Here is a 21,389-nt window from a genome sequence, read left to right on the forward strand (position 1 = left end):
TGGAGATCAAAGCATTCAATCCAGAAGCCTCCGTCCATTTTGGGAACCTTCTATCAAAAGGGGTGTCGCAAGTTACCCCCACGCTTTCTTCCCATATTTCATTTCGTTAGTCAAAACAAAAATGATTATTTTATATTTTGTGATGAATTTGCTTTAAAACCTTTTTATGCCTTCTTTTTTTAGGGTTGCTGACAAACGTAAAATGTGACTTTGATCGTTTGTTAACTTGCAAGTCAAACACACCCGACAAATTGGAAGAAATGGAGAAACGGGACGCTTGCGCCGCCGTCAGCACTTGCAAGAAGCGGACATCATGTTCATTTTGTTTCTTTTATTTGACAATAAAAAAGTTTGTGCGTGAAAATGAAGGAAAACGTGTGAGGACAAAGTCAAATATTGACCACAAACTTGTCGCTTTCCGACTACAAGAAAACATTTGAAAGCCGATCGGCTCATCTGTACGAGGAGGCGGAGGGCGGTTCCGAGGTGGGCGCGGCCGGCACGGGGGCGCGCGTGCCGCGCGCCGGCTTAGTGGTGAGGGCGAGCGGCTGGTCGTCGCCGTGCGTGTGTTCTGTGTACGTGGGCACCGGGGCGGCGGGTGACGCCAGCGCCGTGGTAGGCGTGGCCGGGGAGTCCACGGAGGAGGCGGGGCTGGCCTGAGACAGGTGCGTGTGTGACAGATGGGAGACTGTGTGCGGGCGTGGCAGATGGGCGCGCGTGTACATGCCAGAGTTGTGGGCGTCAGCCGTCTCATCGTGCGCGGGCGACAGGTGCGTGCGTTTGGGCGGCGGCGCGGCGGTGGCGGCTGAAAAACAACACGCACACACAGGTGAGCGGCGACATCGCGCGTTGCTATGACAGCACGGCTGCCTTACCGTCTTGATGGATTTCGCTCTTGCTCTTCTTCCTCTTCTTCTTCTTGCCCTGCTCACGTGCACAAAAAACACACACAAATGATTGACATCAAGAAGAGCGGTCGGTGGGTGCGTGCGTGCGTGCGAACGTGAACGGACGTAGTTGTCTCTGGCCGACCATCCCGGGTAAAGTTGCGAGTGGACCAGACGCTCTTTCCGGGCCAGCTCGTAGTATTTGGCCTGCTCGTCTTTGCTCAGAGAATGCCACTGCGTACACACACACACACGAAGGTCTTTACATGTACAAACACGCACGCACGCACGCACGCACGCGCACTGACCCGCTGTCCCAGTATCTGGTTGATGGTGGCGCTCTCCTTGACTTGGCACTGGGCCACCACTTTGGGACGCTCGTCCCTCATAAACAACATGAAGGCGTTGAGAGGCTTCTTGATGTGACCTTTGACCTTCTGACCGCCAGCTCCACCCACCACCACGACAGTCTGCGCCGCTGCCGATGACTTCCTGGTAGGGCGGAGACGGCAAATGCGTTAAGTTGAGCGGCCGAGGACGCGTGGCTGCCATATTGGATGTGGCGAAGCGCGGCCCCGTGAGACGACGGCGCCGTTTGGGATTGGTCAAGATCTCGCCACCGCAATTTGTCTGGACTCTGCCGGCAGATTTTCTGCATTTGTTGCAAAGTACGCATTTTTTCCCGAGCGATTGATGATGCCATGGATGGGATGATCAAAATAAACATGACAGCAAAGCAAAAGTGGGACCGGCTCGGGCGTTTTGCGTCGTGCCTGGCCATTCGCTTTGAATCACGATTCATCGGTCACGATTTGATTGGATCACGATTAATCTCGATACAAATCTATGAGTTGATTATTGCGATTTTCTTAAAACTCAAATTTAGAAAATACTTACAGTAAACTTGTACAACAGTGTAAGATTTGTATTAAAATGTATTTTTTTCTGAAACTTCACGCTTAGAACTGAGCCACTGTTTTTAACAATCTGTTTGAACAGCATTGAAATAAAATATCAATTATATATTGCCATTAAAAAATGTATGTTTAAACATTGATTCGGCCGCATATCGAATCGATTCAAGAATTGCGCCAAATGGATTTTTATTTTTATTTTTTTTAACACCCCAAGTAGGCAGCGCATTTCCTCTCCGGATCCATGTGGACTTGGAAATCCCGTTGAGTCGGCTGGTAAAAATCAGTGACGTATTTAACGGGAATCGAACCCTGCTCGTCAAAGTGCTGCTCAATCGACTGGCATGCGTTTATCCATTTTGGCCGTATTGGTGAGCTCACAAACTCCCGACAATCCATTTTTTCCTACGATGAGAACGAAGACGACTTTTTCATCGTGCAGTTGTCCGCATCGTCCAATCAGCTGCAAGTATTGTCCAGAATGTCCCGCCTTTGCTCAGCAAATCAGCGTGGCGCGATCCCAAACTGATTATTCGAACAAGTCCCTCCAGTCAATGGCAATAATTCCGAGTTTACAGGCCCTATCCAAAATGGCGGCCAGCCGCACGCACTTCTGCTCATTTGAGTGACATTTGCCGTCCGTGGTACCTCAGCGGGCTGCACTCTCGGGCCTCTCCGGGTTCCTGTTTGATGATGGCGGCGGCGGGTGAAGATGAGGGCGAAGCGCTCAGCAGGCCGGGCGACGAGCTGCATAAAGGAATCGCGTCAATCAAGCGCAAGGTGATGATTTTGTCCAGCAAGCCTGAAAATCTTGACCGGGGATGACAAAAACTCTTTGCATGTTTTAAACGCAACATTTAAATGCAGCAAACTTTTCTTCACAACCAATTTGAAATACGTTTTGAAATGAAAGCGATCAAAAATCATCCGAGTCCGCATTCATCCAAAAGAATCATCGGCATTATGAAAATAATGCTGAGATGATCACAGCCCTTCCTTCCACCTCTGCTAGTCATGGAACAAGCTATGCTAAGCTAAGTTAGCATTTAGCGGCCGCGGCGTGATGACGTTTGTTGAGCTTGTTGGATGCAAGCAAACTTTCAAAGCAGCAAACAAAATGAAAACCCGGCAGCGAGCGGGCAGTCCACAAAACGCCACAGCGCATGACAACGAGACAAGCAAAAAGAATTTGAAAAAACAAAACATCCTAACTGGCTCCGTATGAGGGCTGTCACTATTGAATTTGCCTTGCAGATCCATTTCCCCCATTGATTAACCAATAACTTATTTATTTGCTCTTGTTTAGTGGTAGGGATGTAACGATGACGGCAATATTGTGATATCGCGATATTAGAAACTGCCACAATATCGTCATTGTCATGATATTAAAAGCAGCACATCTGTTCAAAATGTCAAGTTGCTTTCCATTTTGTGCAGTTCCGTTTTAGTGCAGTTTAATTTTCCTACAGCATGTTTTGGCCCTTGTATGTTTCAAATCCACGCTAATGTCAGATGAAGGTCACATGCTCGTGAAGCCAGCCCATATTTGGCGTGCATTAGCAAGTAAGCGCCTCAGTATGAAATCTTGTGTTGTTGATATGCATTTCTGGCCTGTACTAAAGCACAATATTGTGTTTTTTTTTTCTACAATATCCTGCCTACAATATCGGGATAATGATCGTATTGTGAGCTTCATATGGTGCTAAAGCCACGTTTGGATATCGTTACATCCCGATTTTGTGCTAGAAGAAAAGCAAACAATAATCAGCAGCGCTTTTTAGCAAAAAGAAAGCACACGGCTCGCGTTGACGAATGCACTTGCCGATTCCATTTTGGGACCAACGACACCAAAGTTTGTACTCACAGCCAATCCAGCGCGTGCGCCACCTGCACCGCCGGCGGGACGGGATGGCGCGCGACGTGCGGCGGCCGCGACGAGCCTGCGGGAGCACACGTGAGCGTCACGCGCGTTTGCGATAGCGCCCTTCGCCGGCGCGTCTCACCTGCGTCGGGCGGCGACGGGGCCTCGGGTCGGTAGGACAGCAGCGGGTGAAGGTGAGCCAGGTGGGCGGGCACGCCGCTCGACTGCAGGCGCACACGCGCGCCACCGCTCAGCTGAGCGGCTGCCATGTTGTCGTGTGAGCGGCAGGCGTCGCTGAGCAGGCGAGCGGGCGAGTCTCTCGTGGCCGCTCTTCCGGGGATGTCCAGCAGGGGCCACTGCCACGGCAGATACTGCGCAAGCAGGCATGCGTGAGCGAGCAGACGCACGAACGCACACACGGGCTAACACATTCGTGGTGAGGTGGCGGTCCAAATTCGTTTCTGGGTCCGTTTCCTCGCCATCATTTTCTCCCCGCTGACTTCTTAATTTGCTCCGAGTTGCACCTTCCAAACCCTCCAAACCACATTTTGCTAGCTTAGCAATTAGCAGCAATTAGCACTCGTTTGTGAGCACATTTTGCTAGCTTAGCAATTAGCATGCAATTAGCATGCAATTAGCATGCAATTATTAGCAATTAGCACTCGTTTGTGAGCACATTTTGCTAGCTTAGCAATTAGCACGGCTTCCCGCCTTGCCTTGGTCTTCGCCGTAACTTTACTTGCAGAAGTGAAGCTTTGTCGCTGCCACGCAAGCCACAGCGAGCGACTCGCGCGCTACGAAGTCATTCATCGGCAAATCCGACGCGACATTGGGCTCGCCATCAGATGTGACACGACATCTGACATGCGTGCTGTTGACGTGTTGATGTGGCGTGCCGGTTGACCTACCGCCGCCGCCGCCAGGCCTCCGCCGGCCAGATAGGACCCGCACAGGTCGGGAATCATGAAGAAAGGGTAGCCCATGTAGGCCGGGAGCTGGAAGAGACCCCCGGTCGGCCTCCTCAGCGCTGCCACGTCACAACATGTCAAAGAAACGGACATCAAATCAACAAACTGAAAAGGCCTGCTTTCATTGGACTTTTTTTCAATTCTGTTAGTTTAAAAGGCTTTTTAGAGCACGTTTGGTAGTTTTTTCCAGAAAGGCTGCTCTAATTCAGTTGAAGCATTAGTTTTAAATATATTATTTTTGAGGCGATTTTGCTTAAAAATTCATTCTGCCATTCTTACGCAAATCTGTTCCTTTTTTCTTACAACTTTTCCCCCTATTTTTCCTGCCTCCTTTTTAAAAATCTCAAAAATGACAAAAACGTTTTGGGGGTTATTTGATCAAACATGAGAAAGCTTATTTCATTGGACGTGCAAAACTTCTGCTTTAAGTCAAATAAATACTTAACATTAAAGTGGCCAAATATTGGTACCAAATACAAATGGGGTTGTATATTTGAGTTCATTGATACAGTCATTTATAGTTATTTGAAGTATACTTATCATGAAGTCATGTTTGTGTTGTGGTAATGTTGTGCCACTAGGTGGCATTAGTGTTTCATGTTGGACGTTGATGACAGAAACCGTACCGTTTTCTTTTCAAATACAGAGTCATCGGTATTAGGAACATGAAGCAACTGGTGGGCCATTTTGTTAATTGTAAATGTACAAGTCGGCGCCAGTCCCGACAAATACATTATTAAACTTATTATTGCTAACCTGTGACTGCTTTGCAAAACGTTGTATGTAAAAGTCAAGCATGAACGACAATTGTATTCAACTTTAAAATGCCGAACGATGAATTGTTGCAGAGCTCAACGGAGTTGTGCGTTCAATGGCCAACAAACAGATGAGTTGTCAATTAATCGTTGACGTCAGATGTTTACGCACGTGGGTGGGACCCCTGCTCGCTTGCGGCCACGGCCCTCGTCCAGCTTCCACAACAACAACAACAACAACAACAACATCAAGAGGACGCGTTGAGCGACTGGAGCGGTACCTTCTTCGCCAAGCAGCTGGCTGTGCCCGGTTCGGCCCACCGCGTCCGGCTGCCTTCTGGCTCGCTCGTCCGCCGCCTGCCCGAACACACGAGACGAGACGGATAGCAAGATTCGCGAGCGGCGCAAAAAGTTGGGCGGCCGGCGGACCGGCGGACCGGCGGCGCGCTCACCTCAGAATCCGACGCGTTGTTGTTGCTCTCGGACTCGTTGACGAGGGACGACTTGACGTCGTCCAAGTCCCGCCGGGCGGCGACGGCCGTCTTGTCGTCTTGCTCGCACTCATCCTTGAACGGGATCAGCTCGTCGTTGGCGCCCAAGTCGCCGTCGTCCCTCAGCTGCGGCATGCTAGCAAGCTAACGAGCTAGCTAGCTAGCTAGCCGCGGACGCAGCGCACTTTCCGCAGCAAGCCAACGCGCCGACAAGTTGACCAGCCGCCTCCTTTAGCTGCCGGGCGACGGCGACCACATGCGGCGCTCCACTTGGTCGCCGAACGGGCGGAAAACGTGCGACGAAAACAGTTGCGAGGCAAAAGAGTTAGCGCTGCGCTGCTAGCTGTTAGCTTCCTGCCCGCCCGCCTGCTTTCCTGCTTGCCTTCCTGTGGCGTTCACGGACGCCGCCGTCCTCGCTGTGGAAATGCCTGCCTGCGGTGTGGAACGGGTTCCACGCGTAAACTCATCATGTATGCACCATCCAAGGCGTTCAATTCGCGTGAGCGGCGCCTCGGCGTGACCGACTGAAACGTTTCTACGCCTCCGCGTCCGCTTCAAGTTGCTCCCGAGGAAGAAACGGGAAACTTTACTACGTTATTCGAGCCGTGTGAACTTCTCACGGCGTCCCCGGGAGCATGCGCGCGCACGTTCGCGGGCTGCGTTCCGGTGTTGCGCGCGCGTGACGGAGGCACGTCGCAAGTGGATGAGAGAGGGGGGGTCAAATGCGTGACGACATGAGCGGGGATGTTCACTGGCCCCCCCCGGGTTCAGCATCCTGCATCCGCTCACACTTTTCGCGTGCGGTGTTCGTCCTATTCCGGGACGACACACAAATGAGAAGGATTGTTGTCAATTTAGCCTCCAGCGGAACACATCGCTAGCAACCATCAAACGACAACAGCACGCAACTGAGTGGATGATGCCACTGGCACACTTGACGTTCTTTCTGGGGTGCGCGCAATGCAAATTCAAAATGGCCGACTTCCACTTAGGTTTAGCATATGGCGCCAAAAGACTTTTGGGGAGATCTTAGGCTGATAAATATGCCTTCCAATGTTCACAAATCGAAGTGAGTGAAATGAATAACGGGGACTGTTTTGCGAAAGCACCCCCTCTCTCCAAAATGTAGAGGGCGCTATTGAGCCATTTATTGACGCGTGGCAAAATAACACAAACGGCCACAAGATTGAATCCTAAAGCTTTATTGACTCAGTTGTGATCACCGTCGTCAAAAGAACCACGAACAACCCGTCATCAGATTCCCCATTGAAAGAAGTCACAACGCACGCCTGGAAAAAGGACAGCCGAGAGGTTTGGACTTCCAGCGGCAGCGTTGGCGTGTGGAGTCATGTGACGCTCCGCCAAAGGCAAACGGCTTTTACAAGACTTCAACGTAATTGGCGGGAAACATGCCGTAATGGCCGTCGGGGCCGTAACCTCGCCACCAGCCATCGTCCACCATCTCGATGCCCGTGATGATGTCATCGGGGTCGAAGGTGATCTCCGTGTCGTCGGCTGCGGGTGACACACAACGCTTGATGGGAGGCGCTTGTGTGCGCGCGTGTGTGTGCGCGCTGCACGTACGTACCGGCCTGGTAGTCGTACACGGCTCTGGCACGAACGTTCTGTCCCGCGTCGCCGTCGGCGTCTCGGGCCTGAAATCAAGCGTCAAGTGTGAAAACGCGAGCAAGCGAGCGCATCCTCGACTCCTTCGTTTGCGTCCCGACTGACCGTGTCGGCGTCCTGGCCGGCGTCCTGGAAAGCGACGGCCTCGCCCGCGCGCCTCGGCACGGCGTACTGGCTGTCTTGCACGTCTGTGGGAAACATGGCGTCTGCGAGCGCCTTCAGCCGCTCGCCGCCCGGCGCCGCCTGGTACAGATCGTCGTCAAACTCGTCCGACCAATCGTCGTCCTCGGCTGCGTGGACCGCAGAGACGCACGTTAGGTCCTGCTTGCCGTGGCTCAGTAGCCGCAAGCTACACGTTAGCTCTCCTGTCCTGCCCCTTTTTTTTTGTCATGTCCCGCCTCAGATTGTGCTGTCCCAATACCATCCTGTCTTGTCTGAGCGGCAGCAGCGCCTCTTTGGCAACTCTTATGCCGTCCAGCCTCATCCCACCCCGTTCTGTCCTGTCTTGTCCTGTCCCATTGGTCGCACTGGCCCGCTTTCCTCGCTCTGGCCTGTCCTGTCCGGAGCTGTTGTTACATGATACCTTGCTTACAGGGTACAGGAGTGCCTGGCTATTACCGTTTTCTTGTCCTGGTCCTCTCCTATCCTGTCCCATTGATAACCCAGCCTGGTCTACTATCCCTGTCCTGTCCTACCTTTAGCGAGACTGCCTGACTCAAAACGCTTGTCCGGTCCTGTCCCATACTACCCCACCTCTTCCCTGTCCTAGTCCTGTTGTGTTCCATACCGCATTGGATTGTCCTGTCCCGTTCAGTCTTGTCCCATCCCACTGCTAGCACTGCCTGGTTTACTATGCAGTCCTCTTTGCTAAGTTTGTGTCCTGTCCTGCGCATTGAACACCCACCCCCCCGTCTCGTCCTAGTCCGTCCCGTACCGATAGCGGCTCCTGCCTGCTTGACTACTTGTCCTGTCTTGTCCATCTGGACTCATTATGTGTCGGCAGTCCTTGACAGAAAATGACGCACCTGCGGTCTGGGCAGTCGCAGACACTCTGGCAGGCATCACGGGCGAGGAGGCGGCGGCCACCGCCGCACGTGAAAGGAAGTGGTCGGTGGAGGTCGTGTCGGGACCGGGCGAGGAGGGCGGAGTCCAAGAAGGCAAGACGCTTTGGGCGGCGGAAGTTTGGCGACTGGCGGGAAAGTTGAAGGACTGGAAGCTTTCCTGGCTGCTGGGCGAAGTCTCCGGCGGCGGGATGGACATCGCCGGCTCCCAGGCTTGAAAGGTTTTGAGGCCGGGGGGAGGCTGAGGACTGTCGAAGGCTTGCTGGGACAAAAAGGGACTTCGCAGCTTCCCTACGGGACCGACACAGTCGTAGGCACAAATACGGAGACGGTACGAAACTGGACTCACCGGGACAGCGCTTGGCTTCCATGAAGTTCAAGTGAAAACACGACAAAATGGCCTCGTAACGGCAAAAAGAACCCAACAGGATTATAGCCCATTTGGAGCCCAATTTTCCTCAAAGAAACCCCAATCGGCCCTGCGGAACCGGGGACCGAGGATGTCGGGAGTGGTGGTCATCTCGGGACTCGGAACCGCGTGCCCAAAATCACGCCGTCCCAGGACAAGACTTGCTCGAGACCGCAACACACCAGACCGAGACTTTTAAGGGTCCGGACTGACACCGAGTCCAGCCTGGCCCGTGAAAAAACGCAACAAGGTTAAACGCCGTCCTCTGTCTTCAAACTTTTCAATTGTCAAATCTCAATTTGAGCAAATGAAAAGAGCTCAAAAGAAGATTTGAAGATTTGGAGTCGAAGCGCCGGTCGAACGGCGACGCGCTTTTTGTGTCAATGGAAAACCTTCTTCCACAACAGACAAACTTGAGCCGCTCTCACCCGTGTTCACGTTTGCACGGGCGCCGGTCTCCGCCCAAAGTCCCGAGTCCGGCCGGTTAAAAAGGCCTCGGAATCCCAGACCGAGAGCCTCCAGACCCACGTGGACCAGTACAAGACCGGTGTGGCGTGTGCGTGCGCTTTTGTCATTTTGGGGACTGCGCGCAAGTCGTGAATGGGCGCTGCAAGTCGGAACCGGTCCGGTCCAAATCAAAATCAGCATCAGCATAAAGCACGGCAGCCTCGGAGGCGGGGCTCTTTTGCGTCACGCCGACCTGCAGCGCAGCCGGCAGAAGGAAAACCTTCAGCCCGGTGCCAGAAAGCCTCCTGGAACATCTGAAGCCGGTTTAACGAGACGCACTCGGGACGTTGTTCGGAAGCAGCCGGAAGTCAATCGGCTCAGCCGGCAACGGTCGAGAGCTGCCGGCAAGACGAGAGCTGCCGGCAAGACGAGAGCTGCCGGCAGCTTTCCATCAAGCGCAACGACGCCCGCAAACTCGCCACGACAGCAAAGTCCGCAAAAGCAAATAAATGTTTGACATTGGAAAAGTCCCGGCTCGACGCCACGGCGGCTGTTCTCACCCGCTTTGGGGGCGGAGCCTCCGTAGCTGAAGTCCAAAGGCGGCGCCTCCTTCGTCTTGAAGATGTCGCGGGGGTTGAAGGAGCGCTGCGAGATGAGCGCCTGCGCCTCCTGACGACACGCAAGCGCAAGCAAGGCGTCAACCGACGGACGGACGGACGGACGGACGGCGATTAGCATGATGGCGCTCACGTTGGCGGCCTGCGCTGACGGGGCCCATCTCCTCCCCGTGCTCGGCTTCTCCGCTGCGTCTTGCGCGCTCTGCAACGCAAACCACATTTGCACATTTGCAGCCTTTGCACCACTTGGACAAAAGTAGAACCGGCCAGCCGGCGCCATCGGGAGCCGTCACATTTTGACCTCATGACAAACCACAGACGGGCATCAACGATTTACAATATGATTTTCTCCAAAGAATGACGGCGGTTTAGTGAGTAGTTTTGAAAGTCCTCTTTTGCCTTCATAACTGAGACAGTGGCCAAGTCATCATCATCATCATCATCATCATCATCATCATCATCATCATCATCATCATCATCATCATCATCATCCATTGGCATGCACAACTTGTACAAAATGGGGAGCGCCGGCTTCCTTTTGCACTTTTGATGGTCTCGTGACAAACGTCAAATATTATTTTGCAGGTGACGGACGCAAAAATGCGTGACATCATTTCTGGCTTGCGGATGCAAATCAGCTCGATTTGTCTTTCTTTCTTTTGGATGTTTTTCGTGTTGTCGCTTGAGATCAAAGAGGCCAAATGATTTGGACGAGCGCGAGAAGAGCAACTTTGAGACAAAATCAACAAGTTGCTCCAAAATGTCAGCCAACAAGCCGACGTTGCTGCCGAGTGGGACGCATTTCAAAAAGGAAAGAAAATCAGCGCCGATTGGACGAAAGTCGAGCGAGCGGGAAAAAAGTCAAAAGGAAAGAAAACGTCATTTTCAGTCCAACGCTGGAAAAGCGTCCATTTTTCCAAACACGCAAACATTTCAGACGTTTGAAGCTTTCGTGGAACGTTTCCGGACCTGCCGACGTGTTCTCGTCCAAGATGTTCCAAAAACATTTTGCAAAAGCCAGACAAGACAAAAGTGAACAATTGGACGCAAATATTTGGAGAAAGTGAAAATGGGCTCCAAATGTCGCTTGTCGGCCTTTTAATAATCGAATTTTAAAAAGTCCTTTGGTGGCAAATGACAAATGTTTTGGGGCCGAAGCGCACGCCGCGTCACCAAAGACGGTTTTCGGGGCTCGTGTCGTATGCGTGCAAATGCGTGCGCCATTGTTTGTCACGATGCTTTTTGGGGGTTTGGATTTGCATGTGTTTGTTTTTTTGGTGCTGTTTTTGTGTCTTGTTGGACTTTTGCAAATCAATTCCTTTTTGCTTTTTGAGTCCTCAAACCCGCGTTTGGCAAAGGACACGTTTTTGGAGCCAACCAGCGCTCACCCGTCGTTGTTCTTCTTTCTCCCGCTCTTCTGCCTCTCGTTGCTTCTGCAGCAGTCTGACGGACGGACGGACGGACAGGACAGGACAGGACAGGCGTCATTAGCGCCACGTTTGCCGTCAGGATGCAGAACGAGACGAGTCACCTGTTGTGGTCGATGGTGACGTTTCGCTGATGGATTTGCGTTTCTCTTTCTTTGCCGAGTTTCTCCTCCAAGTCGCGTCGCTCCTGCTCCGCCGCTTGCCTCTGTAGCTCCGCCTTCTTCACCTCCTCCTCACGCCGCAGCTCCTCCTCCCTCTGTCAACACATATTTTTGCAACACCTTCTTTCATGCCAACCAGGACTGCTGCGTGTGTGCGTGCGCGTTCGCGCGTGTGTGTGCGTGCGCGCGCACCTGCGATCGGCTCCAAAAAGAATCTTTGTTGATGAGTTGAATTTCCTCCACGGCGTTTGTTTTGCGATAAACGGAGCCCTGAAAAGAAGGCGGGCTGAAATGTAGAGGCGGGCATTTTGCCGCCTTTGCGGCGCTGCGGCGGGCGTGGCCTCACCACGGCCCCCCGGCGGGGGAGGTCGCCGGGCTGCGGGCCGGCGGGCTTGCGGAAGTTGAAGTCGGTTCCCGACGCTTTGGACACTTTGGCCAGAATGACGTCGGGATCCACGTCGTCCTCGTCGCGAGCGTTGATGGTCACGTGCGCCCCCTGCGCGCAGCCGCAACTTCAAAATGGCCGCCGGCAAGAAGGCAAGACGGGCAAAGGTGGGCCGCTCTCACCTTCAGGAAGTTGGCCACCGCGCTCAAGTGGTTGGTGCGCAGTCCCTTGTGCGCCTCCTTCACGCCTTCGCCCGTCTACAACATCGTCACGTCACGCATTCTGATTGGCCGAGCGGCAGATGACGTCATCGTCGGGGTCGCAAGCGCGGTTGCTCGTTGACGCCCCGGCCAGGAGGACGCCATTTGTCGACAAGTCGGAGTCCGAACGGTCGGACGGGACTCGACCGTTGACCTCGTGAGCGCCGGTGACAAAATGGACGACAAGGCGGGAAAAAGACGCCTTCGACTCCGATTGACCTTTGCAAAGACTCAAAGATTTCAATTGTGCGCTTCTTCAGTCTTGCTCGCGAGAAGACGGCGGCGTTGATCGTTCTCACGCCGGAATTTCAAACCAAGCTCGCTTGCGCTTATTTGGCCACTGAGAAGTTTCCGCCATTTTGATTTGATTCGTGCGCTTGCCAAATGAAAATTGTCAAAAAGTCGGAAGACGCCGCCCGCAAGTCACGAACGGGTTTCGGGATTCGGGACTCCAAATGACGCTCGAAATGTGCAAAGGTCATCTTGGCCCGAGGGGCCTCGGTCTCGACCTCAGACCCCTTTTAAGGGTCTCGGTCTCGTCTGGGGACGGAAGGCGTTTCGCCGTCAAGACGGGATCGAGGTCGCGCTGCTGTGAAACCGCAGCACAATCCACTCTTTTTTTACGGGGCAGTTTTCAAACCCTTCGCGTCACCTTTTGTTTGTCAGCTGATACAAGCTAACTTTGCTAACGAAGCCGTTCCCGTGGCAACGAGACCATTTGGAAGGCAAATATCAGAATTGGTTCAGCGCGTTTGCTCCCCTTTCTCAAGACGTTGGCCGCGTTCGCGCACTTACGAAAGGTCAAAGGTCTCACCCACCCAGTTGACCAGCACGTATTTGGGCAGGCCCGAGTTGGGGTCTTGCACCCGGCAGAAGGCGTACATGACCTTCCCGCTGTTCAGCTCCTCCGCCATCTCCTCCAGGCCGCCGCCTGCACACGCACGCACAGGTCAAAGGTCATCTTGCCTTCTCCAAAAGGTCACAGCGGCGCCCTCACCTCCTTTTCCCGCCACGCGGAGGGTGTTGCTGTTGCCCTCGTAGGTCATCAAAGCCCTGACACACACACGCACACACACACACACACGCGCGTACGTGTCAAACGCGCGCGCGCACACGCACGGCGGCAGCGGGCGCGAGGCAGCGCCACCGACCAGTTGACTTCGGAGCGTCCGTCCACGACGTCCTTGTAGGCCGCCATCAGCTCGCCGCCGTTTTTGCTTAAGTTGAGCGCCATGTTGCCAAGTCAGCCGCGAGCCCCGACGACGTCGTCCTTCCTTTCGTCCTCGCTTCCTTCGCAAGCCGTCAGTCCCGTCGGCCGAGTCGCACCGACCGGTTTGGGGAGAGAGAACCTGCCGGGCCGCATTCTCCCGGCCAGCGCCGATCGAGGCCTGCCTGTTTCCCGGCCCGTCCCAACCGGTCAGCTTCGTACTTCCTGCTCGCGCTCGTACGCGATGTTGTGGGTGTGTTGCACGCACGCACACACGAACACGCGCACACCTTTGTATCGTGGTGCGTTTCCTAGCCCCTCCCCCCAACCATGAAAAATGATGGCCTACCCCCGTTCCTTCCCCGAACCTCAACCTTAACCCAATTCAAAGCTAAACTCTAAAACCAAGTCTTGACCCTCAAAAAGAGGTCTGAACTTGCGGGGCCCAACAAAATGGCCCCGCAATTTAAAGTTGGTCCCCACAACGGTGGTTAAACAAACGCGTGTATGGGCCCCGCAATGTGGCAAAGACAGGACGACGTCCACGCACACACTTTACAGACAGGAAGAACATTTGAGGTTTGAAGACGAGGACATGGATTGGTCTTTTTTTTCTCACCTCGTTTTCCATTGATGTCCTCGTTCGGTGCCCGCGAACCATCGGACAAGCCGGTCGACGGTCACGCCGCGGCGACCCCCGCGGCGACCCCCGGCGGCACTTCATATCCGACTTGATAAGGACGCTCGCTCGCTGAGATTGTCAATCGATCGATCGCACGCCAGGCGCGATTGAGTTGACGGTTGCGACAGACGGAAACGGGCAAAGGTCGCATTTTCCCAAAATTGGCTTCCGAAATTGCAAACAATTGAAAAAAATCCCCATCGACACAACCCCCCCCCCCTTTTTCTTGTTTCTTTAAATGACGGAATGCAGACGCCGAGTGTTGAAAAGTCACAACTTTAATCGTGCGCAATCAAGCCAAAGTGAAAGTAGAAAAAAGAAAGGAACGAGGTTCATTTGTGGGAGGGGCCAGCGGGCGTCACGGGTCGCCCCTGCGGCTCTTCTTGCGACTCTTCTTGGCGCTCTTGTCGGGGCTCTTGGAGTGGCTGCGGCGGCGGTGGCTCCGGTGGTGGGCGGCGGGCGACTTGGAGCGGCGCCGGCGCTCCCGGTGCCGGCGCGGGCTTTTGCTGCCGCGCCGGCGCTCCCTGCGGCCGTCGGGGCTGCGGCGGGCCTTGGGCGAGCGACTCCTGCGGCGGGGGGAGCGGCTGCGGCGGCGGCGGGGCGAGGGCGAGCGGTGCGGCCTGTCGTCGCGGCGGGGCCGGCGGTGCGCCTCGGGGCCGGGGACGCCGTCGGGCCGCTCGCCGCCTCCGCCGCCGGCGCCGTCGTCCTCGTCGTCGCTGCTGCTCTCCGCCTCGTCCAGGTCCTCGTCCAGGTCCTCCTCCAGAGCGCTGACCCGCGGCTCCAGCATCTCGGCCTCCTCCAGAACTTGGCGCTTCTGCAGCCGCGGCAGGATGATGTCGCACATGCGCTCCGAGTGGAGCAGCTCGTGGATGAACTCGTCCACGTGCATCAGCTCAAACTCGCCGTTGCGGTTCTGGGTCTTGATCTTCCTGCGGGGTTTTGGATTTGCAGACAGAGTGAAAAGCGTCACGTCGTCGTTCTACAAAGTCGGCAATTCGTGCGGCAAATTTCAAGTCCAAATAAATAACAGGTTCCGTTCGCCGCCGCTTGTCATTCCGATTGCTTTTGCGTTTGTGGAATAGGAATGACGCGGCCGTATTGATCCCTCTGCGGGGGCGGCCATTTTGCCACTCACTAAAGATGAGAGCGGCCGGCCGCACGGCTCGGCTTGCGAATGTCACACGACCAAGCTCACAAAACAGGCGAGCCCTGATTGGTCGCTACCCGAGCAAACGCCGCGTCCTTGTCAGTCGACAGCGAGTGGCAAAATGGCCGCCGGGTGATAACGGCCGCATTTTGCGGCTTGATTCATATTCCATGAACATGATATTAGTCAATTCGGGATCGACCGACGATCGTGCCGAGAATCGGTCGTCATTTGGACAAATGCGGGTCGTCGGCCTTTTTACGAATTTGAAGGCCAATGAAGCTCGCTCGCGTCTCGCCGCGCGGTTAATGCGCGTGAACGTAGCGATTTGTGGGTTTTCGTCAGGATTTGGAAGATGATCACAGACGTTTTTAACACCAATTTTCGCTGTCGGCGGAGACCGTTTGAAACGTTTACGAAGGCCGACAAAAGCCCAAAACGAGCGACAGGCGACGTTCACATTCGTGGATTTATTGACATTTCCACTTTACAAAAGACGATGCTGACACGGCGAACTCGCTGCCATTTTAATTTGAAATCATAAAAGAAATGATGGTGAAACTATTTGCTGTAAAAAAAATGACATCAGGTCGCTATTTACTTGCTTATTTTTGGGATTCCGCTTGACACGCGCGGATGATCCTGGAAGCTCCCTGCAATTTATTTTCAGCATTTTTATACAAAGCTGTCTATTCTTTCGATATTTATTATTGGCAAAGGGATGCGACCGGTGGCGCAAAAGGACGTCTGGCAAAAGGCACTCGTTGCTGACCTTTTCATCCAAATACATTTTTTGTTCTTACATGAACATTTTCTCATTTCCTGTAAATTGATATTGCCTTGAAATGTCGGCCTCCTTGACGACTACTAATTGCTGCGGGTCCCGCCAAAAACGTGGGCCCGTCACTCGCACTGCCGTTATTTCCGAGGCGTGCGCTCCTCCCGGCCGCCCTCCGGCCTGCAAATGGACTTGAAGCAGTCCAGACCGTAGAGCGCACCAAGTCCTGGTCCTGGAAGGCCTGCAAGTTTCCCGTGTTTCCGTCCTCCGACACGCTCGACTCCTGTAATCGGCTCATCGGGAAACATGGAAAACCCGCAGGACTCGGACCCTCCGGGACCAGAATTGGCGAAGCCTGCCATAGGGTCACGCTTGGCCACGTGGGCTCGGCACAGCTGCCCTCCTGCGTGAGTGTGGCTTGGGGAGTGGATGTCTTTTTTTTTTTTAAGGGCTTAGGGTTGGCTTTGCCGGAGAGCGAGTCTGGTCACGTGCCCTTCGCATTTCGGAGGCGGGGCAAACCGACAGTGGACTGAAGCCATGAGCGAACGTGACGTCAGAAAAGCGACTCTTGAAGTCTTTTTTTGTGTGTGGGGTCGGAGTCAAAATCCAATATGGCGACTAGCCAAAGAGAGACGGTAGTGAATGACGTATGTGGTTGTTGCCGGAAAAACTGTTCGATTCACTGATTGAATAGTTGAAGTGAGCGAATATGCGCTCACCTGCCACTTACGATGACAAATCGACAGGTAAAAGAAGCGGTTCCCTCCACGCGTGTTTAGACGGGTGGGGGCGCACAGAACATACGATTGTCCCGACGATGCCGCGGTTGAGATGATGAGCGCGCCCGCATCTGCGCATCTGCGCATGCGCGTACCTGTAGTCGTTGTAGAGCGGCTCCAGGTACTTGTAGCAGTCGACCGCCGTGCCGGTGAGGCGCATGTACATGGCGCCGAGCAAGCGCACGTACTTGAAGTCCTCGTTCTTGATGAACTCGACGATGATGTCCTTCTCGGGCTGGATCTGCAGCAGCTTGAGCGCGAGGCACAGGAACGGCGTGGGCTTGATGTTGCCCCCGAACACGCCGCCCACGAACTTGAGCTCCATGGCCTTGTCGACCACCAGCTCGGCGGTCAGCCCGAAGCATTCCTCCTTCCAGTACTTGCACTCGTAAATGCGAGTCCGGATGATCTTCTCCACCAGGTACTGCGGGTTCGTCCCGTGGATGCTGGTGGCGTCTTTCACCGTCCTGTTCGCCATTTGGCCGCCGGAGCAAACAAGCGTCGTGCGCCTGCGCCGAGTTGGCGAGTTCGCTTCCGCTTCCGCTTAATGCCGGCCAGCCAAAGCCAGAACGCGCAACTGCACCTCGGTCCGAAATGGAAACGTTCCAAGTGACTACTCTTCTTTCCGTCGCGTGTTTACAAGGCGAGCGTTTTCAAGCCGGAGAGAAATTGTTGTTCTTTCGCTGTGAGCCGAATGGCGCTTGGACAATGGACCCCCGCGTTTAGCTGCAGCGCCACCTAGCGAACTGGAGTGTGGATGCAGAGAAATTCAAGGACTTCATTTAGATTTTTGAAAGACAAAAACGTTTCATTGTTGTTTTTATTGCAATACAGTTGTCAAGCTAAATATTTGGTCTTTTTTTTAACAGCGGTTCAAAAGAGACATTGACAACGATTGCTCTATTTGCGAATGGTTCTCCTGGAAATGTATTTGTTTGGGATTGTCATTTTCTGTAGGATTTTGGTACGATGTTTATTATATATTGATTGCTCACCCGTTGAGGGTGTACCCCGCCGACTGTCCGAAGCCAGCTGGGATAGGCTCCAGCGACCCTTGTGAGGACACGCGGTTAAGAACGTCGGATGGATGGATGATTGTTCATCTGGAAATATATATATATATATATTTTTTCTATTCATTTTACATGATCAATTTCTATATAAGAGGTGGGCGTCGAGGGCCGGAGTCGTGCAGCTTTTGCATGTTGCCCTTCTCCAACACAGCTGATATACGATCAGCTCATCAGCAGAAGGCTGATGACGAGCCTGTTGATTGGAATCAGCTTGTGTTGGAAGTGAGAACCCTTCAAAACCTGCACGACTCCGGCCCTCGAGGACCGAGATTGCCCACCTCTGCTCTATATCATAATTATAGTTCTGAATAAATGGCACGAATGTCCGCACATGAATTTAAAGACCGCTTTTGGTTGTTGTTTGTTCAATAAAGCAATAGCAAAAAAAAAGTCCTTCGACGTTCTTCTTCGTGTCCCGTTTCTTCTTCTTCTTCTTCTTCTTCTTCTTCTTCTACGTTCCGCCGCGACTCCCTCCTCCCCCCTCCCCCCTCCACAAACCTCCAAGCAGGCAAGCAAGCAGAATCAAAATGTCGGCCGCAAGGTTACTCGTGCGTTGGGTGGCGAGAGCTTCTCCCTTCTTGGGCCGCCGCCAGGCCGCCCTGGCCCCGCTGGTCCCCGCGCTGAGCCGCAACATGGCGGCCGGAGGTGAGCGCCGACCGCCGAGCCGCGGAAGTTGACACACTCGAAAAGGGAGCTTCGTTTGTTTGATGACCGCGACGAGGAAGGACGAAGCTCGGTTCGCGTTCGCCTCGAAGCCCGTCACGAGCAAGTAGCAAGGAAGCGTTCACCGACACCGACCGGATATTTCGAATGGGCTCGCGAAGATCGTCAATGAAGTCGCACCTTTATTTGCGTGACCTTTTCGCTCAGCGATGACATTGTCGGTTTGTGTGTCAAACGTCCACGATAAGTTGACCACCGGTCTCGTCAAAACCGCGGTTCTCATTTGAAATCTCATTTTCCGGTCATAAATAGCGCCAAGGAAGCTGTGAGCGTTCAAAGTCACCGAGTTTCAAGCGTTCTTTTTCATTGGAACGCGTGATGAAAAGCGCAATGTTCATCTTTCAGAACAATGACGAATCTTATGATTATTTTTCCTCTTATTTCAAGTGAAATGTTAAATAGACCCCAATTCAGCCCTTTTCTTCTTCTCTGTGGGCAGTAAAACAACCCCCAATGATGATCGATATCAACTGATATAAAATTGTTACGAGATGTTCGATACCACTTTTTTTCACTCCTGTCTAAAAATCTCCCTTCCCGCGGGATAAAGCCTCATTTTAAAGAAAGTCCTACATATGCCTATCGATCATTTTTCCTTCAAATTGCATGAAACGAATGGCAATTTTTGTATTCTTCTCGTTCCTGGTTGTTAATGTTAGCTTTGATAGCACGAGAGGTCGCAAACATTTGTGCTGCATTTTGCATGCGGTCTTGCGTCAAAAGTCAATGGCATCAATTGTGTGTGACTTGAGGAATCCCCACGGACGAGGAGCAAGCCACCGGCCTGGAGAGGACCATCATGGAGGCCATGAAGGAGGGCTCGGTGAGTACGTCATCGGCAAAGGAAATCGGATCCATTACAAGTGCTTCATGTTGCAGTGAGAAGCCATATTTGATTATGCAAATATGGCTATCTGAAGAGCAATTGATCGAGCGGTACCATGCATGTCGTCCAGCATGTACGCCCGCCGTGGGAACCCTGCGGGCGGCGGTGGCGGCGTGCAGTTTGTCGGCTGGCGCGAGTGTCGATGGGCACGCGTGTAAAATAAATGTGTGCTGCTTCAGGACCCGTACAGCATGCTGCCGTCCAAGATCTACACGGGTTCCAAAGAGGACCCTCACCTGGTGCCCTCCATCAACAACAAGAGGATCGTCGGATGCGTGTGTAAGTCACAAACGCGGCCAATAGAAATGTACATGAGCTTTGAGCGAGCTTTGAGCGAGCTTTAGGCGAGCTTTGCTACTGATGAGATTTGCCGTGTTTGTTTGTGTGCGCAGGCGAGGAGGACAACACGGCCGTGATCTGGTTCTGGCTCCACCAGGGCGAGATCCAGCGCTGCCCGTCGTGCGGCGCCCACTACAAACTGGTGGCCCGCCAGCTCCCCGCGAGCACACCTCCATGACCTCATCGCACTTCCTCCATGACCTCATCGCACTTCCTCCTTCCGCTTGACTTTCCATCTTGAGAACCGTTTGATGATGGCGTGCAAATAAAATGGCTCCATATGTTTTCCTCCACTTTGGTCTCAGGCGAATGGGCTGACCTTAGCATTAGCATCACTCTTGGTGTTAGCTTGATGCCAACTTACTCTTCAGGCTGAGGCGATTTTGAAAAATAGTAAGTTTTGCTGCAAATCAATTCTCACCACAAACTTCATTGCAAAGTCACGTCTGGTTCTGTCATTAGTTTAGCGAACGCTACATGCTATCTTGGTTGACAGTTGACCAGCGCCAAACCTGCTGTATCCCGTTTGTGTTGTGTCCTGCTCGCGATTGGAAGCTCGCCGCTCGCCGCGCTGACGAAGGACATCACATTTTCAAATCAAATATCCTCACAAATCAAAAGTCCAATGCGTTTCAGTCGGCGCCATTTTAACCGGGAAGTTTCAATTGGCTCGTTATTAGCTGGGAGCTCCTCTCACAAAAATTGAACGTAACATTTCCACATTTATAAAAATAAATAAATAGCATCAACAGTGTCGGATGTAAAAACCACAAACCGTGGAAGTTACCCAGGTCAGTATTTCGCCAGCGATGACACCACAGCGTCGTCACGTGACACGTCATAATATTACAGGCATGAGGAGCGCACTATAATGATCTTTTTCCAAAATATATATATATTTTTTTTTTTAATTGAACAAACAATAATAAAAACAGTATGACAGCCAGGGGGAGACAAATACACAGTAAAAGAAACCTTCAAAAATATACTATAAAGCTCACATAAATATAAAGTTTGACTTGCTTTCTTGTTTGTGGAATGTCCAATAGACTTCATCTATGTTTTGACTTCCTTATCAAACGTGAAAAAATGGTCTGTCGTGGGTTGGGGGTACTTCCGGCTGCAACAATTGGATGCGAAGTCAGGAAGTAAATCGAATGAGTTATACGAAGGAGAAAAGGCCAAATATAAACATATCTAACATTTATGGGGAAGGGTTTTTCATACAACAGCTTCTCAATATACGCATTGACAATATGCATGTTTCTGGAGTTGACAGAAATGGACCTTGGGCTTGTTGCTTTTCGGACTATATATCGCTTGTCTGTACTATTTTATAAAATAAAAACATATACATTAACATGCACATCAAGGAAGAAATGCGCTTGAATCTGCAAAATTATAATATTACATGTATAAATCTGTGTATGAGTGAAGTGCAGACATAATATAAAACATTAACAACAAAACAAATTGACTTAAGCACTGTTTGTCTCTGCCTTGAAT

General features: G+C 52.6%; 4 protein-coding genes across 5 annotated transcripts; 1 reads left to right on the plus strand and 3 right to left on the minus strand.

The window, feature by feature from the left end:
• Positions 1-316: 316 nt before the first annotated feature.
• On the minus strand, positions 317-6,578 carry LOC147161334 (transcription factor 7-like 1-A). Its single transcript, XM_086096448.1, has 10 exons — positions 5,838-6,578; positions 5,667-5,742; positions 4,571-4,689; positions 3,805-4,033; positions 3,666-3,741; positions 2,450-2,548; positions 1,196-1,379; positions 1,014-1,121; positions 876-924; positions 317-805 (listed from the first exon to the last, which is right to left on the minus strand). Exons 1-10 carry the CDS (start codon positions 6,009-6,011, stop codon positions 453-455), a joined length of 1,467 nt encoding a protein of 488 aa, XP_085952574.1. The 5' UTR covers positions 6,012-6,578; the 3' UTR covers positions 317-452.
• A 484-nt stretch (positions 6,579-7,062) lies between these two features.
• On the minus strand, positions 7,063-13,699 carry LOC147161335 (drebrin-like protein B). Its single transcript, XM_086096447.1, has 14 exons — positions 13,421-13,699; positions 13,267-13,322; positions 13,088-13,200; positions 12,192-12,266; positions 11,971-12,120; positions 11,817-11,894; positions 11,568-11,719; positions 11,425-11,479; positions 10,170-10,238; positions 9,980-10,088; positions 8,528-8,854; positions 7,608-7,792; positions 7,465-7,531; positions 7,063-7,391 (listed from the first exon to the last, which is right to left on the minus strand). The coding sequence occupies exons 1-14, from the start codon at positions 13,501-13,503 to the stop codon at positions 7,255-7,257; spliced, it is 1,656 nt and encodes a 551-aa protein (XP_085952573.1). The 5' UTR covers positions 13,504-13,699; the 3' UTR covers positions 7,063-7,254.
• A 719-nt stretch (positions 13,700-14,418) lies between these two features.
• Positions 14,419-17,588, minus strand: prpf38a (pre-mRNA processing factor 38A). Of its 2 annotated transcripts, none has more exons than XM_086096450.1 (2): positions 17,051-17,588; positions 14,419-15,087 (listed from the first exon to the last, which is right to left on the minus strand). In XM_086096450.1, the coding sequence occupies exons 1-2, from the start codon at positions 17,338-17,340 to the stop codon at positions 14,517-14,519; spliced, it is 861 nt and encodes a 286-aa protein (XP_085952576.1). In that variant the 5' UTR covers positions 17,341-17,588; the 3' UTR covers positions 14,419-14,516. The 2 variants fall into 2 exon arrangements, with proteins under 2 accessions (XP_085952576.1, XP_085952575.1); XM_086096449.1 differs by having other exon boundaries at positions 16,958-17,576.
• An 819-nt stretch (positions 17,589-18,407) lies between these two features.
• On the plus strand, positions 18,408-20,176 carry cox5ba (cytochrome c oxidase subunit 5Ba). The gene is made up of 4 exons (XM_086096835.1): positions 18,408-18,580; positions 19,411-19,481; positions 19,724-19,823; positions 19,937-20,176. Exons 1-4 carry the CDS (start codon positions 18,463-18,465, stop codon positions 20,059-20,061), a joined length of 414 nt encoding a protein of 137 aa, XP_085952961.1. The 5' UTR covers positions 18,408-18,462; the 3' UTR covers positions 20,062-20,176.
• Positions 20,177-21,389: the final 1,213 nt, after the last annotated feature.

Source organism: Leptonotus elevatus, chromosome 15, assembly GCF_054856555.1.
Source record: "Leptonotus elevatus isolate MCC_2025b chromosome 15, RoL_Lele_1.0, whole genome shotgun sequence".
Lineage (NCBI taxonomy): Eukaryota > Metazoa > Chordata > Actinopteri > Syngnathiformes > Syngnathidae > Leptonotus > Leptonotus elevatus.

Bases quoted from the DNA above. Each gene is read 5' to 3' on its own strand.
- LOC147161334 (XM_086096448.1), bottom strand. From the start codon at position 6,011: ATGCCGCAGCTGAGGGACGACGGCGACTTGGGCGCCAACGACGAGCTG. The intron at 2,549-3,665 runs GTGAGTACAAAC...TCCTTTATGCAG, and splicing joins GCGCACGCGCTGGATTGGCT to CTCGTCGCCCGGCCTGCTGA. The intron at 806-875 runs GTAAGGCAGCCG...GTTGTTTTTCAG, and splicing joins GAGCGAAATCCATCAAGACG to CCGCCACCGCCGCGCCGCCG.
- prpf38a (XM_086096449.1), bottom strand. From the start codon at position 17,340: ATGGCGAACAGGACGGTGAAAGACGCCACCAGCATCCACGGGACGAAC. The intron at 15,088-16,957 runs GTACGCGCATGC...AAAACCCCGCAG, and splicing joins CCGCTCTACAACGACTACAG to GAAGATCAAGACCCAGAACC.
- LOC147161335 (XM_086096447.1), bottom strand. From the start codon at position 13,503: ATGGCGCTCAACTTAAGCAAAAACGGCGGCGAGCTGATGGCGGCCTAC. The intron at 11,895-11,970 runs GTGAGGCCACGC...CCTTCTTTTCAG, and splicing joins TCCCCCGCCGGGGGGCCGTG to GGCTCCGTTTATCGCAAAAC. The intron at 11,720-11,816 runs GTGCGCGCGCAC...ATGTGTTGACAG, and splicing joins CTTTTTGGAGCCGATCGCAG to AGGGAGGAGGAGCTGCGGCG.
- cox5ba (XM_086096835.1), top strand. From the start codon at position 18,463: ATGTCGGCCGCAAGGTTACTCGTGCGTTGGGTGGCGAGAGCTTCTCCC. The intron at 18,581-19,410 runs GTGAGCGCCGAC...GTGTGACTTGAG, and splicing joins CCGCAACATGGCGGCCGGAG to GAATCCCCACGGACGAGGAG. The intron at 19,824-19,936 runs GTAAGTCACAAA...TTGTGTGCGCAG, and splicing joins GAGGATCGTCGGATGCGTGT to GCGAGGAGGACAACACGGCC.